Source organism: Dermacentor andersoni, chromosome 1 (genome assembly GCF_023375885.2).
Source record: "Dermacentor andersoni chromosome 1, qqDerAnde1_hic_scaffold, whole genome shotgun sequence".
NCBI lineage: Eukaryota > Metazoa > Arthropoda > Arachnida > Ixodida > Ixodidae > Dermacentor > Dermacentor andersoni.
The window spans coordinates 413,252,346-413,277,909 of NC_092814.1; the positions used below are offsets into that span (position 1 = coordinate 413,252,346).

At 46.2% G+C, this 25,564-nt stretch overlaps 1 protein-coding gene across 6 annotated transcripts in view; it reads right to left on the minus strand.

Moving 5' to 3' along the window:
- Uck (Uridine-cytidine kinase) overlaps positions 1 to 25,564 on the minus strand; it is a 139,700-nt gene that overhangs the window by 43,179 nt on the left and 70,957 nt on the right. For all 6 annotated transcript variants that reach the window (XM_055065023.2, XM_072285887.1, XM_055065026.2 and 3 more), the window contains one exon: positions 24,946 to 25,091. In XM_055065023.2, the coding sequence (XP_054920998.1) occupies positions 24,946 to 25,091 (146 nt within the window). The remainder of the gene's footprint in view (positions 1 to 24,945; positions 25,092 to 25,564) is intronic.

Sequence of the window (25,564 nt, forward strand, 5' to 3'; positions counted from 1 at the left end):
CCATACCACGTGACACCGTGACGTCACGACAGAGAAGAAACGGGGCTCCAACTCGCGCAGTCGCTCGCGCGGCGTCGCCTTCAAGGCTGACCACGTGACACCGTGACGCCACGACAGAGGAGAAACGGGACTCCAACTCGCGCCGTCGCTCACAGCATCGCGGCGGTATATAAGCAGCTGCGCTTGTTTCTAGGTGGCTTTGGCTCAACTCTTGCAAGATGGGCTGGGTGGGAATCGAACCAGGGTCTCCGGTGTGTGAGACGGAGACGCTACCACTGAGCCACGAGTATGATGCTTCAAAGCGGTACAAAAGCGCCTCTAGTGAATGCGGTGTTGCCTTAGAAACGAGCTGTTTCTAAGGCTCAGGCGTGCGTTGCTTGCTCAGGCGCGCATTTCGTTGCCGCGCCGAACGCTGCGTTGCTCGACGCTCACCGCGTCCAATGCAGGGCGCGTAGTCGCTGCGCCGTAGCCCATTGTCTTGCACCCCTTGGCGGGTCGACGGGAACGCTGTCGCGTTCCACTCTTGAAGGCGAAGCAGAGTAACGCATGAGTTGTTTCTTCGTCTAGCCGAACCAAATATAGCCAAGCAACAGCAGTTCACCAGGCTAAACAGTGGTTCAACAACTAAAATAAAGGTTAGTATGCTTCGCATCCTGGGCTTAACCTTAGCTAAGCCACAGCCATTTTTTCTCATTCCTGGCGATAGCTGCGACGGACACCAGCGATGGACACCAGCTGCGGCAGTGGACAACATCAACCGAAATAGCTATTGTATTGAGCCCATAACAGCTTACGCTGTAAAATGACTCAACACCGAGTGTTACTGTAAAGCTTTGCAAAGAAAAGATGGAACAGTATGCTACAGTAGTTAACGTATGCCTCTTGGCTTTAACCCTTTCAGCCTAGATAACGAACCCAGCTAACCAATAAAATTGTTTCAAAGCTTTTCTTGTGGAGAAAGCTCACCAGAGCATTCACTTTCCTGAGTTGCTACTGTTCATACGAGACTCTACGATTCTTTAGATGGCCACACGATTTGAGAAGACTTGCATATGGGATCTCCCTGAGTACTAGCTCACTTTCTTTTGCAATTTACTGGACGGATAGTTGGCCAAAAGATAACTTCCTTGAACAAGGGATGTCATTCTGCGAAGTTGCCAAAATGTAAAAAAAAAAAAGAATATCAAGCATTGCTTTGGAGACATCGTCACTTAGCAAAACCCAGCGACACTCTGAAGAAAATATTGGGGCGTGCTGACCGCAAAGCAGTGCTTTATGTGGTGCTATAATTTTTTATTGACACTATACCGCACCATCTTGGCACAGATGGCAGATTAACTCTAAAGCAGAGCACACGAACTGAATAGACGCTCAGCCAGGCAGACAGCCATGCATTGCAACAGCTGCACTAGAACAGTAGACGCATCCCAACCCCTGCATTACCGCAAGCTCGCTCCCCCCTTTTCCCCTTGCTCGAGCGGGATGATGGCACTCATCATGCCACCATCCTTCTCGGCTCACCCTGGCACGCTTTCACTCGCACCCAAACCATACTACGCACAGGGTGCGATAGGATCTTGTCGCACTTGGACTTCATACACAACACGACACTGCTCCGCTTCGGCAGTTGCTCTTGGTCACACAACCGTGTAATTAGAGAGGTGCGTTGGCCAGCAGCCATCGTAACTCTATTTGTCTATCTGTATGCATGAGACTTTCCATTTACTGTCTCAGTAATCCTTCATGGCGGCAGTGAACTTTTGTTATACTGAAATTGTGTATAAACACACTTCATTATACTGAAGTACTAAATAAACCCACCATGGTTGCTTAGTGGGTTTGGTATTGTGCTGTGTTGAAACTCATGGGAGCAGACAACACGAGAAAGAAGAAGACGGCGAGCTCCAAAGGCACGCGCGCTAAAGAAAAACCAATAAAAAATGAAAAAAGGAAGAATCTTGATTTCATTCGCATCGAACGCAGCTGTCTTGTCTCATTTCTGCGACATGGTGTCGTGACCAGTATTGTGGCTACTCCTCCTTCTGACTGGCCACTGACTACCAGAACGATGGACTGGCCACAGAAGACAGACGAAGGCGAACCAACAGCAGCGAGGCGAGACATCGACAGCAAGGAGCGGCACAGATACAGAGGGCGACCAAGACTCAGACGACGTTTCGCCACTAGAGTCTGTAAGCGACCAGCAGTTTCCTCAGTTTTTCAAATGAACAGAGAAGTGATTTTGAAAAAGCGAAAAATGCTGAGGAAACAAATAACAAACTTAGTGAGCAATGCTCAAAAGAAACTGGAGGAAAATCAGGGTCCTACAGCGATGTCGCTGATAGCCAGCCAGATTAAAGGCATTGCAGACTCGCTAAAGCAAGCGGATGAGCAGATGGAGCAGCTCATAACACCCGAATCAGCTGACTCGGAATTTGCGAAAACCACTGAGTACGAGTTAAAGATAATGAGTTCTCTGCATAGCATCAACGCGTACTTTTCTCGACAAGAAATGCGGGAAACAGCGAGGGAGCAACCTAACTTTAATGGCGAAGCTAGACAATCGCAGCAAGCAACGACAGTGAAGCTACCAAAGCTTGAAATAATGAAGTTCGATGGCGATACAATGAAATGGCAGAGATTTTGGCGGCAATTTGAAACAGCTGTACACGAAATAACAGACTTGAATGAAAATCAGAAATTTACGTACCTTCTGTCATCACTAACCCGAAAAGCGGCAGCTGCCGTGGAGGGACTACAATTTTCCGACAGTAACTATGGGAATGCCATTGATCTATTCAAGCAGAAGTACGGAAAAGATGACGTGCTGGTAGAAATGCATGTGAAAGAACGAACTAACTTGAATACAGTGGCAAGCTGCAACAACCATGACGGTTTAAGAAAGCTGTCAAAAAAGGTCCAAGTGCACATACGTGGATTGGAATCCTTAGGATTGAAAAGCGAGTCCTATGCATCGATGTTGCTTCCAATCCTGAAAATAGCTTTGCAAGTGGATATGTACATTGGATTTCAGTTAAAACAAAGAGATGTGATCAGTAGATCTTCAGTGCAAGATCATAAATGTAGCTTTACATCAAGAAGATATTCTTAGGTGCTTGATGAAATACATAGAAGATCAGGTAGAGTGCAGTGAGGAATTGTCGGCAGAAAGGAGAGAAAGCTACAGCAAAAGAACTGAGAGTAAGCAGCGGACAAGAACTGTTAATTTTCAAAGTACAGCTCAAACTTTTGCATATTTTGTGAGAATACTACTCATTATACTGATGATTGTAGGAAAACGATGCCTTATGAAGATAAGAAAATCAAGCTCAAAGAGGCAAACAGATGTTTCCACTATACCAGGCCTCGCCATACTGCTAAAATATGTAAGGCAAACATTAGGTGCAAGATATGTAAAAAATGGCACGCGACGTCTATGTGCAGAAGCAAAGAACTGACAGCACAGTGTACAGCATCTACTCCTGGTGAAATTGAAAATCAGGAAGAGAAAACATCTACTTGCCAGTTTATGAACCTCTCATCAAGTATTTTTCTGCAGACTGCAGTTGCATTAGCAGAAGGTAGAAGGCAGTCATGTTATTGTCATGTTCTGCTGGATACTGGCAGCCAAAGATCATTCATACTGAAAAGCCTATCTGAGAAACTTGGCTGTAAAGTTAAAGGAAAAGAAAGACTCATGATAGGCTCATTCGGAGGAGGTCAAAATGAAAGAGTCATGAATTCGGTTGAACTTAAACTGAAGAGTGCCTACAGTAGTGAAGAAGTGTTATTGGAAGCACTGGAGGTAGACATTACTTCAAAAGAAAGATTACTGTTCCTGCCTATATCACTACTAAAGAAGTATGAAGACGACGGATTCAAGCTGGCTGACAGTTTATGTAGAAGCACATCATGCATGGAAATTGGACTACTTATTGGATCAGACCAGTACTGGCAAGTAATGAAAGGTGGGATCCGAAGACTAGAAGAAAGGTTGACAGCAGCAGAAACCATATTCGGCTGGACAGTGCAAGGTCAAGCTAAGATATCAGCAACAATAATGGAGAAGTCAACCGTAATGGTACTTGACGTCAATGTGGATAACTCTGAAATACAAACAGAACTCAGACATTTCTGGGATATTGAAACTCAAGGCTTAAACTGCCCTGAGAAAGAAACCAAGAGAGAAGAGGAGTTATTCAGCAGTTCAAGAGGCACTTAAAATTTGAAAAGAAGCGATATTCTGTCAGACTTCCATGGAAAGAAAACGTGGAATCTATTGAAGAAACAGTTATTCTTGAAGACTGGTGACGATGAGTGGATCTGTCGTGAGTCCGATCTAATGTCTTTGGAAGCTCTCTTGGCTGAATGCGCCATCCTCATTTCCACCGAGGTATTGTAGAAAAGCCCATCATTAAATTAAATTATGGGGTTTTACGTGCCGAAACCACTTTCTGATTATGAGGCACGCCATAGTGGAGGACTCCGGAAATTTCGACCACCTGGGGTTCTTTAACGTGCAGCTAAAAGCCCATCATTCATGCAGTTGAAGGTACGGAAGAAGACGAGGTATCCAATGTCACATTGATCATCAATCCAGCACCATCAAACATTACTCAAGTAATCCAGCAACCTTCATAAGAACAGCCGAAAACCAAAGTTTTGAATCTCCTTGTAACTGCACTCGGTATCGATGCTGAGGCTTCTGATCAGGACGACATAACGGGACAAGAGGTGTCGTTGACGAACACTCTGTCATTTGGCAAAGTGGACACCATGTATGAGGACACGTCCAGCATGCTCGCGCTATCTAAGTACACCGAATCACCAGGGCCCCAAACAGTAGTTGAAATAGTACAGAACTGTTTCTAAGTCGTGGATGACGTAATTAAAACCGCAGTATGCTCGAGACAGCCTAGGTACACCCAGGTACAAGGAGCTGAAACTGTAGCGAGAATGGTCCACGGCTGCTTTCAAGTTATGGACGATGTAGTTCAAAGCGAGCCATGAACGTCCCCTGCGATAAATGTAATGCATAAGAGAACGGCCTCATCCGGGCTCTCTACAGCCAAAACAAATTCCAGATCGTCTGCAAATTCTGCCCGTCACAGATTAATAGGCGACAATAAAACGTGTCGAAGCGCCAGGAGGCCCTTGGGATATCGAAAGTCCCCATCTGCCGATTCTGTGCGTTCAGGGAAGTCATCATCATCATCATCATCAGCCGGGTTACGCCCACTGCAGGGCAAAGGCCTCTCCCATACTTCTCCAACAGCCCCGGTCATGTACTAATTGTGGCCATGTCGTCCCTGCAAACTTCTTAATCTCATCCGCCCACCTAACTTTCTGCCGCCCCCTGCTACGCTCCCCTTCGTTTGGAATCCAGTCCATAACCCTTAATGACCATCGGTTATCTTCCCTCCTCATTACATGTCCTGCCCATGCCCATTTCATTTTCTTGATTTCAACTAAGATGTAATTAACTCGCGTTTGTTCCCTCACCCTATCTGCTCTTTTCTTATCCCTTAACGTTACATGCATAATTCTTATTTCCATAGCTCGTTGCGTCGTACTTAATTTAAGTAGAACCCTTTTTGTAAGCCTCCAGGTTTCTGCCCCGTAGGTCAGTACTGGTAAGACACAGCTATTATACACTTTTCTCTTGAGGGATAATGGTTACCTGCTGTTCATGATCTGACAATGCCTGCCAAGCGCACCCCAGCCCATTCTTATTCTTCTTATTATTTCCTTCTCATGATCCGGATCCGCCGTCACTACCTGCTCAAAGTAGATCTATTCCCTTACCACTTCCAGTGCCTCGCTACCTCTTGTAAATTGCTGTTCTCTTCCGAGACTGTTAAACATTACTTTAGTTTTCTGCAGATTAATTTTTAGACCCACTCTTCTGCTTTGCTTCTCCAGGTCAATGAGCATGCATTGCAATTGATCCCCTGAGTTACTAAGCAAGGCAATATCATCAGCGAATCACAAGTTACTAAGGTATTCTCCATTACCTTTTATCCCCAATTCTTCCCAATCCAGGTCTCTGAATACCTCCTGTAAACACGCTGTGAATAGCATTGGATAGATCGTATCTCCCTGCCCGACGCCTTTCTTTATTGGGAGTTTATTGCTTTCTTTATGGAGGACTACGGTGGCTGTGGAGCCGCTATAGATATCTTTCAGTATTTTTACATACGGCTCGTCTACACCCTGATTCCGTAATGCCTCCATGACTGCTGAGGTTTCGACAGAATCAAACGCTTTCTCGTAATCAATGAAAGCTATATATAAGGGTTGGTTATATTCAGCACATTTCTCTGTCACCTGATTAATAGTGTGAATATGGTCTATTGTTGAGTAGCCTTTACGGAATCCTGCCTGGTCCTTTGGTTTACAGAAGTCTAAGGTGTTCCTGATTCTATCTGCGATTACCTTAGTAAATAGTTTGTAGGCAACTGACAGTAAGCTGATCGGTCTATAATTTTTCAAGTCTTTGGCGTCTACTTTCTTACGGATTAGGATTATGTTAGCATTTTTCCAAGATTCCGTCCGGTACGCTTGAGGTCATGAGGCATTGCGTATACAGGGTGGCCAGTTTCTCTAGAACAATCTGCCCACCATCCTTCAACAAATCTGTTGTTACCTGATCCTCCCCAGCTGCCTTCCCCCTTTGCATAGCTCCCAAGGCTTTCTTTACTTCTTCCGGCGTTACCTGTGGGATTTCGAATTCCTCTAGACTATTCTCTCTTCCATAATCGTCGTGGGTGCCACTGGTAATGTATAAATCTCTATAGAACTCCTCAGCCACTTGAACGATCTCATCCATATCAGTAATGATATTGCCGGCTTTGTCTCTTAACGCATACATCTGATTCTTGCCTATTTCTAGTTTCTTCTTCACTGCTTTTAGGCTTCCTCCGTTCCTGAGAGCATGTTCAATTCTATCCACATTATACTTCCTTATGTCAGCTGTCTTACGCTTGTTGATTAACTTCGAAAGTTCTGTCAGTTCTATTCTAGCTGTAGGGTAAGAGACTTTCATACATTGGCATTTCTTAATCGGATATTTCGTCTCCTGCGATAGCTTACAGGTATCCTGTCTAACGAAGTTCATTGCTTCAACACTAAGGTCCTCTTCCTGAGTTAAAGCCGAATACCTGTTCTGTAGCTTGATTCGGAATTCCCCTATTTTCCTTTGATCGGCTTCTTATGTACCAGTTTCTTCCGTTCTCTCCTCAAGTCTAGGCTAATTCGAGTTCTTACCATCCTGTGGTCACTGCAGCGCACCTTGCCGAGCACGTCCACATCTTGTATGATGCCAGGGTTAGCGCAGAGTATAAGGTCTATTTCATTTCTAGTCTCGCCATTCGGGCTCCTACATGTCCACTTTCGGCTATGCCGCTTGTGGAAGAAGGTATTCATTATCCGCATATTATTCCGTTCTGCAAACTCTACTAACAACTCTCCCCTGCTATTCCTAGAGCCTATGCCCTATTCCCCCAGTGACTTGTCTCCAGCCTGCTTCTTGCCTACCCTGGCATTGAAGTCGCCCATCAGTATAATGTATTCTGTTCTGACTTTACCCATCGCTGATTCCATGTCTTCATAGACACTTTCGACTTCCTGGTCATCATGATTGGATGTAGGGGCGTAGACCTGTACGACCTTCAATTTGTACCTCTTATTAGGTTCACAACAAGACCCGCCACCCTCTCGTTAATGCTATAGAATTCCTGTATGTTACCAGCTATATCTTATTAATCAGGAATCAGACTCCTAGTTCTCGTCTCACCGCTAAGCCCCGGTAGCACAGGACGTGCCCACTTTTTAACACTGTATATGCTTCTTTTGATCCTTCTAGCCTGACTGAGCCCTATTATATCCCATTTACTGCCTGCTAATTCCTCCAATAGCACTGCTAGACTCTCCTCACTAGATAACATTCTAGTATTAAACGTTGCCAGGTTCAGATTCCAATGGCGGCCTGTTCGGACCCAGGGATTCTTAGCACCCTCTGCTGTATCACAGGTCTGACCGCCGCCGTGGTCAGTTGCTTCACAGCTGCTGGGGACTGAGGGCTGGGGTTTGACTGTTGTATTCATATATGATGTGGCCAAGTACTGCACCAGGGTGGGCAATCCTACTCTTGTGAGGGAATGCGTTACCGGTTCTGGTCACTGGGATCAGGCTGCACTCCAGGCCTGTTTATGCAATTTTACCAGCACACAGATTTTTTTTATTTTTTTATCGGGTGCAGAATTGTGTGGCACCGTTAGTCGAACCACGGTCCTCTTGCACGCGAGGCGGATACTCTACCCACTGCTGCACCCCTGCTGCACCCTATATATATATATATATATATATATATATATATATATATATATATATATATATATATATATATATATATATATATATATATATATATATATAGAGAGAGAGAGAGAGAGAGAGAGAGAGAGAGGTGAAGGAGAGGGAGGAGTGGTAGTTGTCAGCAAAGAATACCCCCCCCCCCCCGAAATAAATTTCCGACTACACTACTGTGGCTTGCTGCGGTTTCTTTGTGCTGGCAGTGTTGGTGAGCTGTGAGTTTACTTCGTGTTTCCGATGGCAGAACACAAACGCCCACACAATGCACTCATGCTGAAAACAAAGATCAAAGTTATCGATGCCTTCGAGTGTGGTTGCTTCACTAAAACGGTAATTCTTTTGACTAAATTATTATTATTTTTTTCATTTTGTAATTAGGCTTTGTAATGCTAACTCTAGTCAGCAGCTGCGTGCAAGTAGAAACTTTGTGAGAAGTTTTCTAATCAGATCTGCAACACCTATTATCTGCTGTTGACAATAAAGTATCTGTCCCTTTCAAAAGAGCATCTTGTCTGCCCTTAATCTCAGCCTCTCAGTAAATTAAGCTCCTAAAACACACAACTAATTTTCCTGGGCCCTTGAGGTCCTGTTTAACAAGACTCTACTGTAGTTTCCCAAAATAAAGTTTACAGAAAGTTTTTTTTTTTTTTTCACTCCACTCAACAAGATTATGCTTGGGCTTAATTAACAAAATTTCCTGATCATTTATTGATAGGTTTTAATGTCCAGCAGCAACATGTGGGATACAAGAGATGCCACAGTGGAGTGCTTTGAATTATGTGGATCTTAAGTGGATCTATTACGAGGCAAGCAAAGCGCAAAGTACTGCCTGGAATTTCCAATCACTCTGCTCTGTTGGTGACCCTTTCGGGCATCTCTGTGAAGAAATCCATCGATGTCACTTCCGTGCTCAACTGCTCGCGTGCAGATGATGTCGCCATATTGGATATGCTTTCGTTTAGTTTTGACTCATTCCAAGGCAGCAGCGCAGACATTCATACACTATGGAATCAATGTAAAGATCTTGTAAATGATTGCATCGAATGCTTTGTCCCTTGGATGCTAAAGAAAAGGAAAGGCAAATCTCCTTCGATTTCACAGGACACGTTGCAATTAAGAAGACGATTAAAGCGCCTAAAGACAAAAAGAGGTACCGCAAGAGACTTGGACGCTTTGCTTACTAAAATATCCAAACTCTCTTCCGAGCTAAAAATGAAAGTACCTTCAGATAAGGAACGCTACTTTGGGGAGAAACTTCCTAAATTTATTTCAACGTCCCCTGAAAAGTTCTGGAGGGTAATTTCTCCCAGTAAGCAAATTAATGATGCTTTCGTCGTAAATGGTGTTTTGAGTGATGATAGCGCAGTAATAGCAAATGCATTTAACTTACATTTTAGATCTGTGTTTACACAAGACAATGGTTCATTGCCATACATTCATGCTTCATACCCCCCTATGTCTGACGTTACTATTAGCGAAAATGGAATACTTAACATGTTGCTTAACCTTGATATTAAGAAATCACCTGGTCCTGATGGTTTGCCAAATGAATTCTTAAAGCGTTATGCGCCCTGGGTCTCTAAATATCTGAGTGTTCTCTTTTCTAAATCACTAAATGAAGGCGACATTCCAATCGACTGGAGAACGGAAGCAGTGAAACCTATCTTCAAAAATGGAAATAAGCAGCACGTCTTGAACTATCGTCCTATTTCTTTGATTTCAACATCATGCAAACTTCTGGAGCACATATGTAATACATAACCATATTAATGAGTTCCTTTCAAAGAATAAAATATTATCATGCCATCAGCATGGCTTCAGAAAGGGTTTCTCTACATGCACACAATTAGTAACTACCGTACACGATTTCGCCAAGGCACTAAATTCAGGTAAGCAGGTCGATGCAATCTTCATGGACTTTGCGAAAGCCTTTGACAAGGTTTCCCACAAAAACTACTCCACAAACTTGATGTTACTCTGGGTAATGCCAAAAAAGCTACATGGCTTTCTGTATATCTTTCAAACTGATACCAGTATGTTTCATTCAATAACCATGCCTTTCGGAGGCTTCCCGTCGAGTCTGGCATTCCACAGGGTTCGGTGCTCGGACCACTGTTGTTTCTAGTTTTTATTAATGACATCATTAATGACATTCCCGTAAAAATTAGACTATATGCAGATGATTGTTTAATGTATTCAGAAATAGAGTCAGTGACCAACTACAATTAAATGAAGCCTTTGAAAAAGTTGTGAAATGGTGTAGTGACTGGCAAATGGCTATCAATTTTGACAAAAACTGTATTTATGAAAATTTCGCGCAAGCTTAGCAATCTGCACCTCCAGTACTCGGCGTGTAATGTCTTGCTATCTGAGGTTGAGCACATAAAATATCTTTGTATTTGGATTTCTAAACATCTTAGATGAAAACTCACTGTGAGCACATCAACACTGTGTGCGATTCCGCCAATGAAAAGCTTTTCTTTCTCAGGAGGGCTTTGATACTGACAACACCTGAAGTTCACCTTCTTGCATTTAACGCAATTGTGCTGCCGCTTTTGGATTACGCATCTATAATATGGTATCCATTCACTAAAAAAGATATTCATTAAGTATCAGGTATTCAAAAGCGGGCGGTTCATTATGTATATAACAGCTTCAGGCTCACGTCGATGACAGCCTTGCTAAACAGAGCCAATCTGCCAACTCTAACCCAAAGGAATGGTGTTCTCAGATTGAAATTTTTCTTTCAGCTCATTAAGGGCTACTACATCGTAGATATTTCCGAGATTATTTCCTTTTCAACGGGTTATGCTACAAGGCAATGGCATGCACTAACAATCACCCCCTTCACTAGCATAAAAAAATTGCTTTAAATACTGTCACGTGGTGGTGACGTTGCAAGAACACAGTAGCAGTACTGTGAAAGAGAAAACTAACTTTTATTGGGCGAACCTGTGCCCACAAAAAACAGGCTACACTTATAGCACAACGATAGCGGCGAACACGGTCGGCGATGGTCGAAAATGTGATCAGCGGGTCAAGCGCGTCGGCTTTTATACAGCAGTCGTCAAATGTTCTAGACTAATCGTTGGGACCCGCGTGCCTTCCACAAAGTTCTACACCATTCGCGAAGGGCGATGAAATCAGATAACATAAGGTTCGGCGATACCAGACAGCGAATAGAAGCATCGATAACTTTCCAGAAACTTCGGATACATGTAGGCGCGTCCCGCGCTGTGCGATAACACTTGTTAGGCGGCGAAACGTGGTTGCCCGATAAAGATAAGTACACGCGTCATTACCCCCCTCTTAAAAAGCATCAACCCGATGCTGCAAACAAACTAAAGTAATAAAGAAAAGCACTCGTAGCAAAGAAAACAACAAAATAAGGAAGTTCATCAGCGTCCATAAAAGGGTTTAAGGCGCATCACGTGGACCACTTCAGATCGTGCGCGGCGCCGCTGTGAATGCGAAATGCCGTCTGGCACGACCTCATAGTCCAGCGCGCCAATACGTCAGATGACCCTGTAGGGTCCGAAATAGCGTCGCAGTAGTTTCTCACTCAGTCCTCGTCGGCGTATTGGGGTCCATACCCAAACACGGTCACAGGGCTGGTACTCGACGAAGCGTCGTCGCAGGTTGTAGTGTCGGCTGTCGGTACGCTGCTGGTTCTTGATCCGTAGGCGGGCGAGCTGTCGAGCTTCTTTGGCGCGCTGGAGATAGGTAGCGATGTCAAGGTTCTCCTCGTGAGTGACGTGCGGCAGCATGGCGTCGAGCGTCGTCGTCGGGTTCCTGCCGTAAACCAGCTTAAACGGCGTGATCCGTGTCGTTTCTTGCACCGCCGTGTTGTAAGCGAAGGTTACATACGGCAGGACCGCGTCCCACGTCTTGTGCTCAACGTCGACGTACATTGCTAGCATGTCGGCGAGGGTCTTGTTCAGGCGCTCCGTGAGACCATACGTTTGCGGATGGTAGGCAGTTGTCCTCCTGTGGCTTGTCTGGCTGTATTGCAGAATGGCTTGTGTGAGCTCTGCTGTAAAAGCCGTTCCTCTGTCGGTGATGAGGACTTCTGGGGCACCACGTCGCAGCAGGATGTTCTCGACGAAAAATTCCACCACTTCGGCTACGCTGCCTTTTGGTAGAGCTTTAGTTTCAGCGAAGCGGGTGAGATAGTCCGTCGCGACGACGATCCACTTATTCCCGGATGTTGACGTCGGAAACGGCCCCAACAAATCCATCCCAATCTGCTGGAATGGTCGGCGAGGAGGTTCGATCGGCTCTAGTAATGCTGCTGGCCTTGTCGGTGGTGTCTTGCGTCGCTGACAGTCTCGGCATGTCTTGACGTAACGAGCGACGTCGGCGGTCAGACGCGGCCAGTAATACCTTTCCTGTATCCTCGACAGCGTCCGGGAGAATCCAAGGTGCCCAGCGGTTGGATCGTCGTGTAGGGCGTGCAGTACTTCTGGACGCAGCGCTGACGATACAACAAGAAGGTAGCTGGCGTGGACTGGTGAGAAGTTCTTCACGAGCAGGTTGTTTCATAGCGTGAACAAAGACAATCCACGCTTAAATGCCCTAGGGACAACGTCGGTGTGCCCTTCCAAATACTCGACTAGGGCTTTTAGCTCCGGGTCCCCTCGTTGTTGTTCGGCGAAGTCTTCCGCGCTTATTATTCCAAGGAAGGCGTCGTCATCCTCGTCATCTTGCGGGGGCGGGTCTATGGGGGCGCGTGATAGGCAATCGGCATCCGAGTGTTTTCGCCCGGACTTGTATGTTACAGTGATGCCGTATTCTTGTAGTCTGAGGCTCCACCATGCCAGCCGTCCTGAAGGGTCCTTTAAGTTGGCTAGCCAACACAACGTGTGATGGTCGCTGACCACATTGAATGGCCTGCCGTATAGGTAAGGGCGAAATTTCGCTGTAGCCCAAACGATGGGGAGGCATTCCTTTTCGGTTGTAGAATAATTGGCTTCCGCTTTTGACAATGACCGGCTAGCGTAAGCTATCACGTGTTCATGTCCATCTTTTCTCTGGACTTGGACGGCACCGAGGCCTAGGCTACTGGCATCAGTGTGTATTTCGGTATCAGCGTGCTCATCGAAGTGCGCAAGTAGGGCGGCGACTGCATGCGTCGTTTGAGTTTTTGAAATGCGTCGGCCTGCGGCGTTTCCCACTTGAACTTGACGTCACATTTAGTTAGCTGTGTCAGTGGCTCAGCGATGCGTGAAAAGTCCTTGACAAATCGCCGGTAGTAGGCACACATGCCAAGAAATTTACGCACTGCCTTTTTGTCGATGGGCTGTGGGAACTTTGCGATGGCGGCTGTCTTCTGCGGGTCGGGGCGGACTCCAGACTTGCTGATCACGTGGCCTAGGAACAGAAGCTCATCGTAAGCGAAGCGGCACTTTTCTGGCTTCAGAGTGAGCCCTGATGACTTGATGGCTTCTAGTACTGTTGCAAGCCACCTAAGGTGATCGTCGAAATTTCCGGCAAAGACAACAACATCATCCAAGTAAGCGAGACAGGTCTGCCACTTCAATCCTGCTAAAACCGTGTCCATCATGCGCTGGAACGTTGCAGGCGCCGAGCACAGTCCAAATGGCATAACCTTGAACTCGTAGGGGCCGTCTGGGGTGATGAAGGCAGTCTTTTCGCGATCTCTTTCATCGACTTCTATTTGCCAATAGCCAGACTTGAGGTCCATCGACGAGAAGTATTTAGCGTGCAGAGCCGATCCAATGCGTCGTCTATCCGTGGGAGGGGGTATACATCCTTCTTCGTGATCTTGTTCAGACGACAATAATCGATGCAGAAACGTAGGGTTCCGTCCTTTTTCTTCACCAGGACAACAGGGGATGCCCACGGGCTTTTCGACGGCTGGATGATGTCGTCGCGCAGCATTTCGTCGACTTGTTCTCTTATAGCTTCGCGTTCTCGCGGCGAAACTCGGTAAGGGCTCTGGCGGAGTGGTCGAGCGCACTCCTCGGTGATTATGCGATGCTTGGCGACTGGTGTTTGTCGAATCCTCGACGATGTAGAAAAGCAGCCTTTGTATCATTGGAGCAGACTTCTGAGCTGCTGTTGCTTAATCACGGGGAGACTTGGATTAATGTCGTAGTCTGGTTCGGGAACCATGGTCGTCGGGGTAGATGCGGCGGAATCCGAGAGGACAAACGCATTACTGGTTTCCAGAATTTCCTTGATGTACGCGATCGTCGTGCCCTTGTAGACGTGCTTGAACTCCTGGCTGAAGTTTGTCAGCAACACTTTCGTGTTTCCTCCGTGCAGTCGAGCGATCCCTCTTGCGACGCAAATTTCGCGGTCGAGCAGTAGACGTTGGTCGCCTTCGATGACGCCCTCTACGTCAGCGGGTGTTTCGGTGCCGACCGAAATAACAATGCTGGAGCAAGGCGGGATGCTCACTTCATCTTGGAGCACACTCAAGGCGTGGTGACTACAAGGGCTCTCCGGCGGTATCACTTTATCTTCCGACAGCGTTATTGACTTCGACTTCAGATCGATGGCGAACATTGTTTAACTGCGAGAAGAAACGAACCACAAAGACAGCAAGGGACAAGGACGGGCGCAGACTTGCAACTAAACTTTATTCCACAACGTCCACCTATAAGTACACCCCCGACATACACCACTGCGCGTGCGCGAAAAAAGGTAAGATAAAAGAAAAGTACAACCTTGTATAAGCAAAACGCGACCTACCTACGCTCGTCAATAAACCTCATCTCACTGTTATGTAAATAAACTGAGGTGTCACTGACACATTCTTGTCCCTTCTTTCTAATATGGTACGCCTCGAGTAGCTCTCTGGCTCGGCTATCTCGGCAGCGGCACAAAATCTTTACTTCCTTCATGATCGGCTTGTACGTGCACGCCAGGCAGTGGACAGGCAGGTGCCCATTCATTTTATTTCTAATAGACAATTCATGCTCACGCAAGCGCACATTCACACACCTTCCTGTTTGGCCTATGTAAACTTTGCCGCATGATAGAGGTGTCTGATATACTACTCCAACACTGCAATCTACGTGGGAAATAGAGTGCTTTGTTCCGCACCCTTGGAAGTTATTTTTACTTCTTCCTATGCGCGAGCATAGCCCAGCGAGCTTGCCGGGAGCAGAGAACGCTATCTCAACTCCATACCGTTTCACAACCTTCTTTAAGTTGTGGGAAGTCTTTTGAACATAAGGCACAACTGTACGTTTCTTATTTTTGCTTATTTGCTTATTTTAGGGTTTGTGGTAATGCCGTCGTGGCTTTTCGACGAGAAGGCGACGGCTGCTGTGAAAAAGAACTTCAAGCCTGTGCCAGTGAAAGCCGCAAGGATAAAGGCGAAGGCCGTTTCTATGTGCAAGGAGATGGAACTGCACAAACTGGCTACCTCAGTCGACAAAAGCAAAGGTGATGGCTTGATCGTGTTTTTTACGGCCAAGACGCACAAAGAAGACATCCCTTTCCGGTCTATCGTGAGTGAAAGAGGAACTTGGCAGAACGAAGTAAGCAAGTTTTTGCAGAAATGTTTATGGCACCTGAAAGTGGACGACCCGCTTGAAACAAAGAACTCGGAAGCTGTTACTAGCTTTATAGAGTCGAATGACGATATTGGCCATGCTTTTTCCATTGACATAGAAGATTTTGTTTTATTCTATCCCTCACGCTGCATTGTTTCAGGCTGTTCAGAAATGTATTGAAGTTAATGGCGAAGTGTCTTTTCAGAATTCTACCGGGTTGACTGTTAATAGGGTTTTTAGCGTTGCTTGAGTTTTACCTCAAATCTACCTTCATCCAGTTTAAAGAAGACTATTACGTGCAGAAACAAGGTATATGTATAGGATCTTGTGTTGCTCCTATCTTGTGCAATGTTTACTTATCGAAATTTGACAGAACGGTAAACGAAGGGATCGATCGTGACCAGGTTGTTGCCGTGTTCCGTTATGTTGACGATTTTCTTGTACTTTTAAAAAAGCAAGCCAGTTACACATATGACGACGCCATCGCAGGTGTACTACACATTTTTCAGCGCCTTGGCAAAGGTTTAACATTCACCCATGAACTAACAAAGGATAATAATATTCAGTTTTTAGACAACGCTATAAGCTTCTGTGACGACCATGTGTGCTGGAAATATAACCCAAGATCCCAAAAGAAATTGTTGCCCTATGATTCGGCTCATTCGAAAACGGTAAAGCGGGCAATAGCCACCCAGTGTATCATATCAGCCTTAAGAAAGTCCTGCACGCACAAAATACAGGAAAGCTTTGACAGGCAGATTGTAAGGCTGGAAGAAGCCGGTTACCCGCAATCAGTCGTTTCAGCAGTAGTGGAGGCAGTGCTTAAGAAGATAAAGACGGAAGGCAATGTTGCTGAAGACACAAGGTAGCGCAAAAATAAGAAACGTACAGTTGTGCCTTATGTTCACAAGACTTCCCACAACTTAAAGAAGGTTGTGAAACGGTATGGAGTTGAGATAGCGTTCTCGGCTCCCGGCAAGCTCGCTGGGCTATGCTCGCGCATAGGAAGAAGTAAAAATAACTTCCAAGGGTGCGGAACAAAGCACTCCATTTCCCACGTAGATTGCAGTGTTGGAGTAGTATATCAGATACCTCTATCATGCGGCAAAGTTTACATAGGCCAAACAGGAAGGTGTGTGAATGTGCGCTTGCGTGAGCATGAATTGTCTATTAGAAATTAAACGAATGGGCACCTGCCTGTCCACTGCCTGGCGTGCACGTGCAAGCCAATCATGAAGGAAGTAAAGATTTTGTGCCGCTGCCGAGATAGCCGAGCCAGAGAGCTACTCGAGGCATACCATATTAGAAAGAAGGGACAAGAATGTGTCAGTGACACCTCAGTTTATTTACATAACAGTGAGATGAGGTTTAATGACGAGCGTACGTAGGTCGCATTTTGCTTATACAAGGTTGTACTTTTCTTTTATCTTACCTTTTTTCGCGCACGCGCAGTGGTGTATGTCGGGGGTGTACTTATATGTGGACGTTGTGAAATAAACTTTAGTTGCAAGTCTGCGCCCGTCCTTGTCCCTTGTTGTCTTTGTGGTTCGTTTCTTCGCGCAGTTAAACAATGTTCGCTAATATCTACCAACTTGCCCAACAACAAGTTCTTCTAAACTTCAGATCGATGATTGCGCCGTGTTGGTTTAGGAAGTCCATACCGAGAATGACGTCTCGTGAACACTCTTGGAGGATAACGAAGGTGGCTGGGTAAGTCCGATCATGAATGGTAATTCTTGCCGTGCAGGTTCCACTCGGCGTGATGAGGTGTCCTCCAGCGGTCCGAATTAACAGGCCTTCCCATGCAGTCTTAACTTTCTTCAATTGGGCTGCGATGGGTCCACTCATGACGGAGTAATCGGCTCTGGTGTCTACTAAGGCGGTGACTGCGTGGCCATCGAGAAGCATGTCGAGGTCGGTGGTTCTTTGTCTTGCGTTACAGTTAGGTCTTGGCATCGGATCACGGCTGTGTCATGTTGAACTGAAGCTGGAACGTCGCGTCGTCAGGTCGTTTTTCGTCGTCGTATTCTTTGCTTCCAGACTTCGTCGGGACGGCGGCATGTCGTTATGTCGTCGAGGTAGTTTCTTCGGCGTCTTCAGGTACAGCAACCGTACCTCCATCAGTTGCTGCTTTTAGTTTTCCTGACTGACCCCGGGCTGGGCCGGTGTATGGTCGGCGCTGCGGCGAAACGTAGCGGCCTGGTGATGGCGAACGCGACGGTCGTCGAGAGCTCCACGGAGTACCGGCGAGGTAGTCGACGATATCACGAGGTCGTTCGCCAATCTGTGGTCGCGGCGCGTTAACGGCGAACCCTCGGAGTCCTAACTCCCGGTATGGGCATCGGCGGTAGATGTGCCCGGCTTCTCTGCAGTGATAGCAAAGCGGACGGTGGTCGGGGGCGCGCCAAACATCAGTCTTCCTTGGAATTCTGCGTGGAGCGATGGGTTGGCGTGCTGGCGGCGGGGGGTGGCGGCGGACGACGGAACTGTGTCGTCACTGGGCCCTGCCATGGGCGCAGAGGGAGTACATAACGGCGGGCTACAGCGGCGTATGCCATCGCTTGCGACTGAGGCTGCAGCGATTCAGGGGCTACTCCGAGTTGTTGTTGGAGCTCCTGACGTACGGCGTCGGCAATCGAAGCCACTTGAGGCTGTGATGACATGAACAGCTTCTGTAGCTCCTCCCGCACGACCGCTCGGATAGTCTTGCGCAGGTCGTCGGCAGCCAGTGACTGAATTTCGGCGTAGCTTTTCGAGTTCATGCGGCGGTTGAATTGCCGGTTCCGCATTTCCAGTGTCTTCTCGATGCTAGTGGCCTCGCGAAGAAACTCGTCGACGGTCTTCGGTGGCCTCCATACCATTCCGGCAAAGTTCCTCCTTTACACCACGCATCAGAAGGCGGACTTTCTTTTCCTCGGAAATTTCCGGGTCGGCGTGGCGGAATAGGTGGCTCATTTCTTCTGTAAAAATCGCGGTGGTCTCATTAGGCAGCTGCACTCGGGCTTCTAGTAGTGCTTGGCCTCGTTCTCGGTGGACGACGCTTGTGAATGTCTGCAGGAAGCCGCTTCGGAAAAGGTCCCAGGTCGTTAAGGTGGCTTGTCGGTTCTCAAACCACGTCCTGGCAGCGTCTTCCAATGCGAAGAAGACAAGTCGCAGTTTGTCGTCGCTGTTCTAGCTGTTAAATGCAGCGACCCTCTCATACGTCTCAAGCCAGGTTTCCGGGTCGTTGAATGTTGAACCGCGGAACGTCGGAGGCTCCCTGGGCTGCTGCAGGACGATGGGGGACGCTGGGGCTGCCATTGGGGTTGCCTTGGCCACAATCTTCTTGGTCTTCTCAGGTAGAAGTCCGTGCTCCGGGGGCGGCTGTTGAAGACAGTGGCTTGCTCGATGGTCCGGGACTACGTTGGTGTTCTCTTTGTGGTCCGGGCTTGGAACACGGCTTGCCGGGGGCGTCCGGTACATGAACAAAAAGCACCTCCACCATATGTCACGTGGTGGTGACGTTGCAAGAACACAGTAGCAATACTGTGTAGTTGCACAGTAGCAACTTTTATTGGGCGAACCTGTGCCCACAAAACAGGCTACACTTATAGCACAACGATAGCGGCGAATACGGTCGGCGATGGTCGAAAATCTGATCAGCGGGTCAAGCGCGTCAGCTTTTATACAGCAGTCGTCGAATGTTCTAGACAAATCATTGGGACCCGCGTGCCTTCCACAAAGTTCTACACCATTCGCGAAGGGCGATGAAATCAGATGACATAAGGTTCGGCGACACCAGACAGCGAATAGAAGCATCGATAACTTTCCAGAAACTTCCGATACATGCAGGCGCGTCCCGCGCTGTGCGATAACACTTGTTAGGCGGCGAAACGTGGTCGCTCGATAAAGATAAGTACACGCGTCAATACTCATTTTTTCCCAGGGTCATAACTGAATGGAATCAGCTGTCCAACGATGTGGTGTTGCAGCCATCCCTGAATTTGTTTATGTCCCATATTGTGTAATTTCCTTATTTTTCGCTCTGTTACATTTGTACTTACAGTAGATACATTGATTCAGTTGTACTCGAAGCATATCTTTTATTTCATGATATCTGTATTGTCTTTTTACTAGTACATGTAATTTTTCTTTTGTTAGCCCTGCTAATCATGTCATAATGATGTATCCCCATCCTGCAAAAATCCCGAAACGGGATTGTAGTATTTGTAAATAAATAAATAAATAAATAAATAAAAATTTTAGATCAGCAGAACTTTTTGTTGGGCTAGTTGGTGCATGTTACTGAAGTACTAATGCGCCAAGCAGACGGCACAAGAAGAGACGTGAACGAGCACTTACTAACAACTGATGCTTTATTGTCAGAAACACACAATATATATGCAAATCTTACGGTGCAACTCGCACATTGTCTAAAATCACATGGTAACCAGGCAAAGCGCGATAAAAAGATTGTAAAAGATGACGCTCGGGACAATGACACGTGGTGTATAGGGCCAAAGAACCACAAATGATAATGGTTACGCGATACACAAAACACCACCTTAAAGGAGTACCTGATTAAAAACTAAAAGATTAAGATTTTTCACCAAGCGCAGGCAGCACAGCAACATGCTCAGTTCTAACTAAGGGCTTCTAAAAAAGACATTTCGCTTTTATACAAAATTTTTGGTGGGTCGCTGATGCATTCCAGGCCCTTCCTTTTAATGTGGAAGGCTTCCTTCAGCTCACAGGCAACGCTGTCTTGACTTCTGTCCAGAACAATGGTATCTCTTGGGCGAGGCTTGCACCCACACTCTTTGCAATGGATGGCCATATTGGAACCGGTTCCTTTTTCCTGCGAGCATTCATCTTCTTTTAGCCTTTCATTTAAACATCGCCCCATTGGTCCAATGCAAACCTTTGTGCATGAGAGCGGAATTTGATAAACCACCCCCCTTCCTTGCAACTGACAAATGGATTGTTATGCTGGGTTCCGCAGGTCGCGAATTCTGTTTTTTGGTTTTTAACACGAGCACACAATGTAGCAAGTTTTGAAGGGGCTGAGAAAACAAAGGGGCTTTGAATTCATTATGCAAAAAAGAAGTGAGGCATGCAGACAGGACACAAGAGTAGAGAAGTGGACAACACGAACGCCGACTATCAACTGAAGGGAGCACTGAGGCGAAAAAAAAGAAAGAAGACACAAATTCCTGAGCGTACGCAGATGAGTTTTGTGTCTTCTTTCTTTTTTCAGCAGGATAACCTGCTTCTAATAGGTGCCGGACCTGCGCATTAAAACTGGCACTCATTTTGTGCATGCAGGATCTGGTGAGGGAAGCCTTAAGGCACGACATGGCAATTTCGTTTTTTACTACTTTGGAATACTTGGATTGAAAGTTTAGCAACGGCTTCGAAGATCTAGCTCTGCTATATCTGCTTTTTCTGCAGAAATCAGGCATTTGTATTGGCTCAAAGGTTGCCCCTATTCTTAGCTATATTTACCTGAGTAAGGTTGACAGCTGCTTAGAAAAAGCCTTAGGTGATAGCGTTATCAAGATATTTCTTTGCGTTGATGATTACCTGATTTTCTGCAATAGGGAAGAATTCGATTCCGCTGCTAGCTCAGTAAGTGAGCAATATAAAATTTATGGAGGAGGATTAAAGTTTACCAAGGAATTTCTTCAGCGACACATAATTCAGTTTCTTGACATTTCCTTGGTCTTCGAACAAAATCACGTTTGTTGGCAGTATTCCCCAAGGTCTTTGAAGCCGTTGCTAAACTTTCAATCCAAGCATTCCAAAGCAGTAAAAAATGGAATTGCCATGTCGTGGCTTAAGTCTTCTCTCACCAGACCCTGCATGCACAAAATGAGCGCCAGTTTTAATGCGCAGGTCCGGCGCCTATTAGAAGCAGGTTATCCTAGTGTAGCAGTGGCCACTGTGGCTGAGCGCCTAAAGAAGTCGGTGTCGAGGGGGACGGACGTGATTACAGAAAGCAGTAATAGCAAAAAAAGTGTAGTGGCTATTCCGTATATTCATTCAGTATCGCACAGGCTTAAAAAAGTTGCAAGTAGATATGATGTTAATGTTGCTTTCACTGCTCCCAATAAGCTAGGTAAAATATGCGCTGCCATGCAGAGGAAAAAGGAGCAGGTAAAGGCAAAAGAAGAACAGATATTCGTCCAGTGAAGCACAATAAGAACAACAGGTTTACTGACTGTCGTATGGGTGTGGTTTATAATATTCCCCTTAGCTGTGGCCAGTTCTACGTAGGGCAAACGAGACGGTGTATCAATCAGAGGCTAATGGAACATAAAAGGTCGTTAACCGGTGGATCGCCTTCTAAATTTTCTTTATATTGCCAAGATTGTAACTGCACACCAGAGTTAGGTGAATGCACGATATTGTACAGGCATAAGAACGAAGATACGCGTCTTATGGTAGAGGCATGGCATATCTATAACTGTGGAAGTGCGTGCGTGAGTCAGCCTTCGATTACTTTACATAAGGAAGAGATTAAGTGCCTTAACAGTTATCTCTAACGTAGACCGGCACATGTACCCGACTGACACACGTGGTGATATGATTCCTGAGCTTGCGCAGATTAGTTTTGTGTCTTCCTTCTTTTTTCGCCTCAGTGCTCCCTTCAGTTGATTGTTGGCATTCGTGTCGTCCACTTCTTTACTCTTGTGTCCTTTCTGTACGTCTCACCTCTTTTTTGCATAACCTATCTTCAAACTGAACTAGCATGGAACTAAGATCCATGTTTTGTGTATCGCGTAACCATTATCATTTATGGTCCTTTGGCCCTATACACGTGTCATTGTCGCGAACGTCATCTTTTACAATCGTTTTATCACCTTTTTGCCTGGTTACCATGTGATTTTCGACGTGAGCTGCGCCGCCAGATTTGCGTATACAGTCGCCGACCGTTTATTCAGACCTCACGGGGACTGCGGAAATGTCCGAATAAACAGGTGTCCAAAAAAGCAGATTAAGAAAAAAAAAAAAGATCCTTTATTTCCACGCACTTATTCGGGCTGGGCAGTAGGCTTCAAGAAATCGTGAATGCACCGTTGCTCGCTGTTTCGTTTACGCGCAATCAGATAAGCCTGAATCTCGGGGAGGGTCGTATGGTCACTATAGGCGGCTGAAAGCACAGTCACTGCTTGTGCACGCTCCGCATGTGATGGCAGCATAGCACATGGCGCGTCATCTTCAGACTTGGAATCATCGTCCGGCGGTGCAGCAGAAACCTGACGAATGATCTCGCCGTCATCGAGTTCTGTGCATGTGAGTACAGCAGCGTGAGCACCTGTGAAACTGTCAAATGAGACGGTGTCCGGAACCACTGCACAGGTCTCGGCAGAACACTGTCGGCGTCAGTAGGGTGCACATCGGAAGGCGACAAATCCTAGGCTCCCGGCACTCCCCAGCGCAGTCTACGCGGGCACTGTCGGTGCTATTGGACACTTGACGCTGTTTCGGTATGCCACGTTGCATCACCGCAACCTCGACACAGCACACAAAGCAAACATCACCACGCCGTCACGCCGATACCAGTCGCACAAACGAAAAATGTGGCCTACTCGCAGCGTCGTGCACGAAGAAACAAACAAATCAGCTGCTAGATTGCCTTGACATGGCTTACTAAGCTGAGACCGGAACTGCTGTAGCCACGAACCAGGCAGAAACGATGATGATAAGCGGGGATTTGCAGTAGCGCCACTTCGTGGGGCAGCAAGGAGGCTCCGTTCAAAAAAAAAAAAAAATGCCGTTCAGCAAGTCGAACCATGCACCGGTCAGAGTCGGTGCATGGTGCTTTCGATCGAGTTGGCTGAAGGAGTGTCCGAAAAATCAGACGAGAGGTTGCAAGGTGTCCAAACTTTCGGCAGTTATACATTATTGTCTATGGGGAGAATGGCGGTACAGCGAAGCAGACCGAATAATCGAGCATGTCGGAATTTTTGGAGTCCAAAAAATCAGAGAGCGACTGTATATATTGTGTGTTTCTGACAATAAAGCATCAGTTGTTAGTAAGCACTCGTCCGTGTCTCTTCTTGTGTCGTCTGTTTGGCACTTTAGTACTTCAGTATTTTAAATCACCTGGGATTCTTCAACACTCACCCAATGCTTGGTACGAAAGCATTTTGGCACCCCATTGGAATGCAGCAGCCATGGCCAGGCATCAAACCCGCAACGTCATGTGCAGCAGCAGATTCCACAGCTACCAAAACACCATGGCAGGTGAAACCTCAGGTCAGAGCAATACACAGAGGAGTTGCATTCATTGTATATGGCTTTGAGTGTGGCAAACTGCTGCTAATGTGTGAGACGTGTGGCAGAATATTGGAGTGATCCACATGAAACTACCCACAGCTTCCTTGACCCGAGCTGCTCGTTTTTACGACAGTAGGTTGTGTAAGGCAATCACTTCAGCTCACTGTTGCAGAGTTTGCTAAAGACAAGCCAAGTTATCCTTCAACTTGAGAGTAAACAGAACACATGCTGCCATTTACAGAACTTCAACAAAATGACCCTCAGACTGCCAGGTTGTACGTTGACCTGCAAGATCCTTATGATTAATTGCTATGGCTTCTTCCACACAAGGGTGACCACAACGTGTGAAAAACACAGTCTATTTCCTTTAAACATTCTTAGCACTCACCCCTATATGAAGTTAACGTGAAGACCCCCTTCCTAAAGTAATGTACTGCATTAAATAAAAGGGTGGAAAGAAAAATAGGATGGTACGCCACCTGCACAGTACATTGCCTGTTCAGCATGAACCAACCAGTCCCCAGCAGAGTACTCCTGCCCGTTCCTCATTTTTAAAATTTCATTTAGCTCCATGCAATGAGACCTACAACCAACCCTTACCAGTGTCACCTGTTATGAGTATGCCCAGCTTTCGCATTTAAAATGTGGCCCTGGTACATTACAATGATCAAAGGAGTTCCGTACATATGTGAAAAGACTGGAATGCACATCTGTCAGCATAAAAGTGCCATAAATGGCAAGCAGCAAGCAAGAAAAGTGTGCCAAAAGCTGAGGCAATAGTCACCTCTGCGTGCAAGTCGTGTGTCCGGGTCAGTATCCACAAAGAGCTTCATATGAAACATGTCTCGTAGGCGTGGAAAATAAAACAGCAGCACCCCTTCCACCAGAACAACATCTGCAGGTGCAATGCTTATCCACTGGTCCCGCAGCCTGAAAAAAATTAGTATAGACGCAATCACATATCCGACAACAGTGGAGCAGTATCGTAAACACTTTTGAATTCAAGGGCACCAAAAACAGCTTTCAGCAAAATTACAACCATATAAAACCAACAGGTAATGAAGCCAAGGAAAGGAAAGCCTATGCTTTCCTTGGCTTCACTGTCTGTTGGCTTTATATGGTCGTGATTAAAAAAATATAAGCCCCTCAGTTTCCCTTCTTGTTCATTCAGCAAAATTGAGAGGCATCTCAGACAAGAAAAGGTGCAGCTTCACAAATTGCGTTTCACAACAATTTACAAAATGTGTCAAACTAGCAAAGCTGATTGCTCAAAAGTTGTCCTTTTCCTCCTTCAAGGCTTTCCTGTCCTTTCATCATCAGTGAAAAGCTGGATAGATAAGCTCTTGTGGACCGCAATTTGCTTGCTACTGAAATGTCATCATGACGCAGTTGTCTTTTTCATC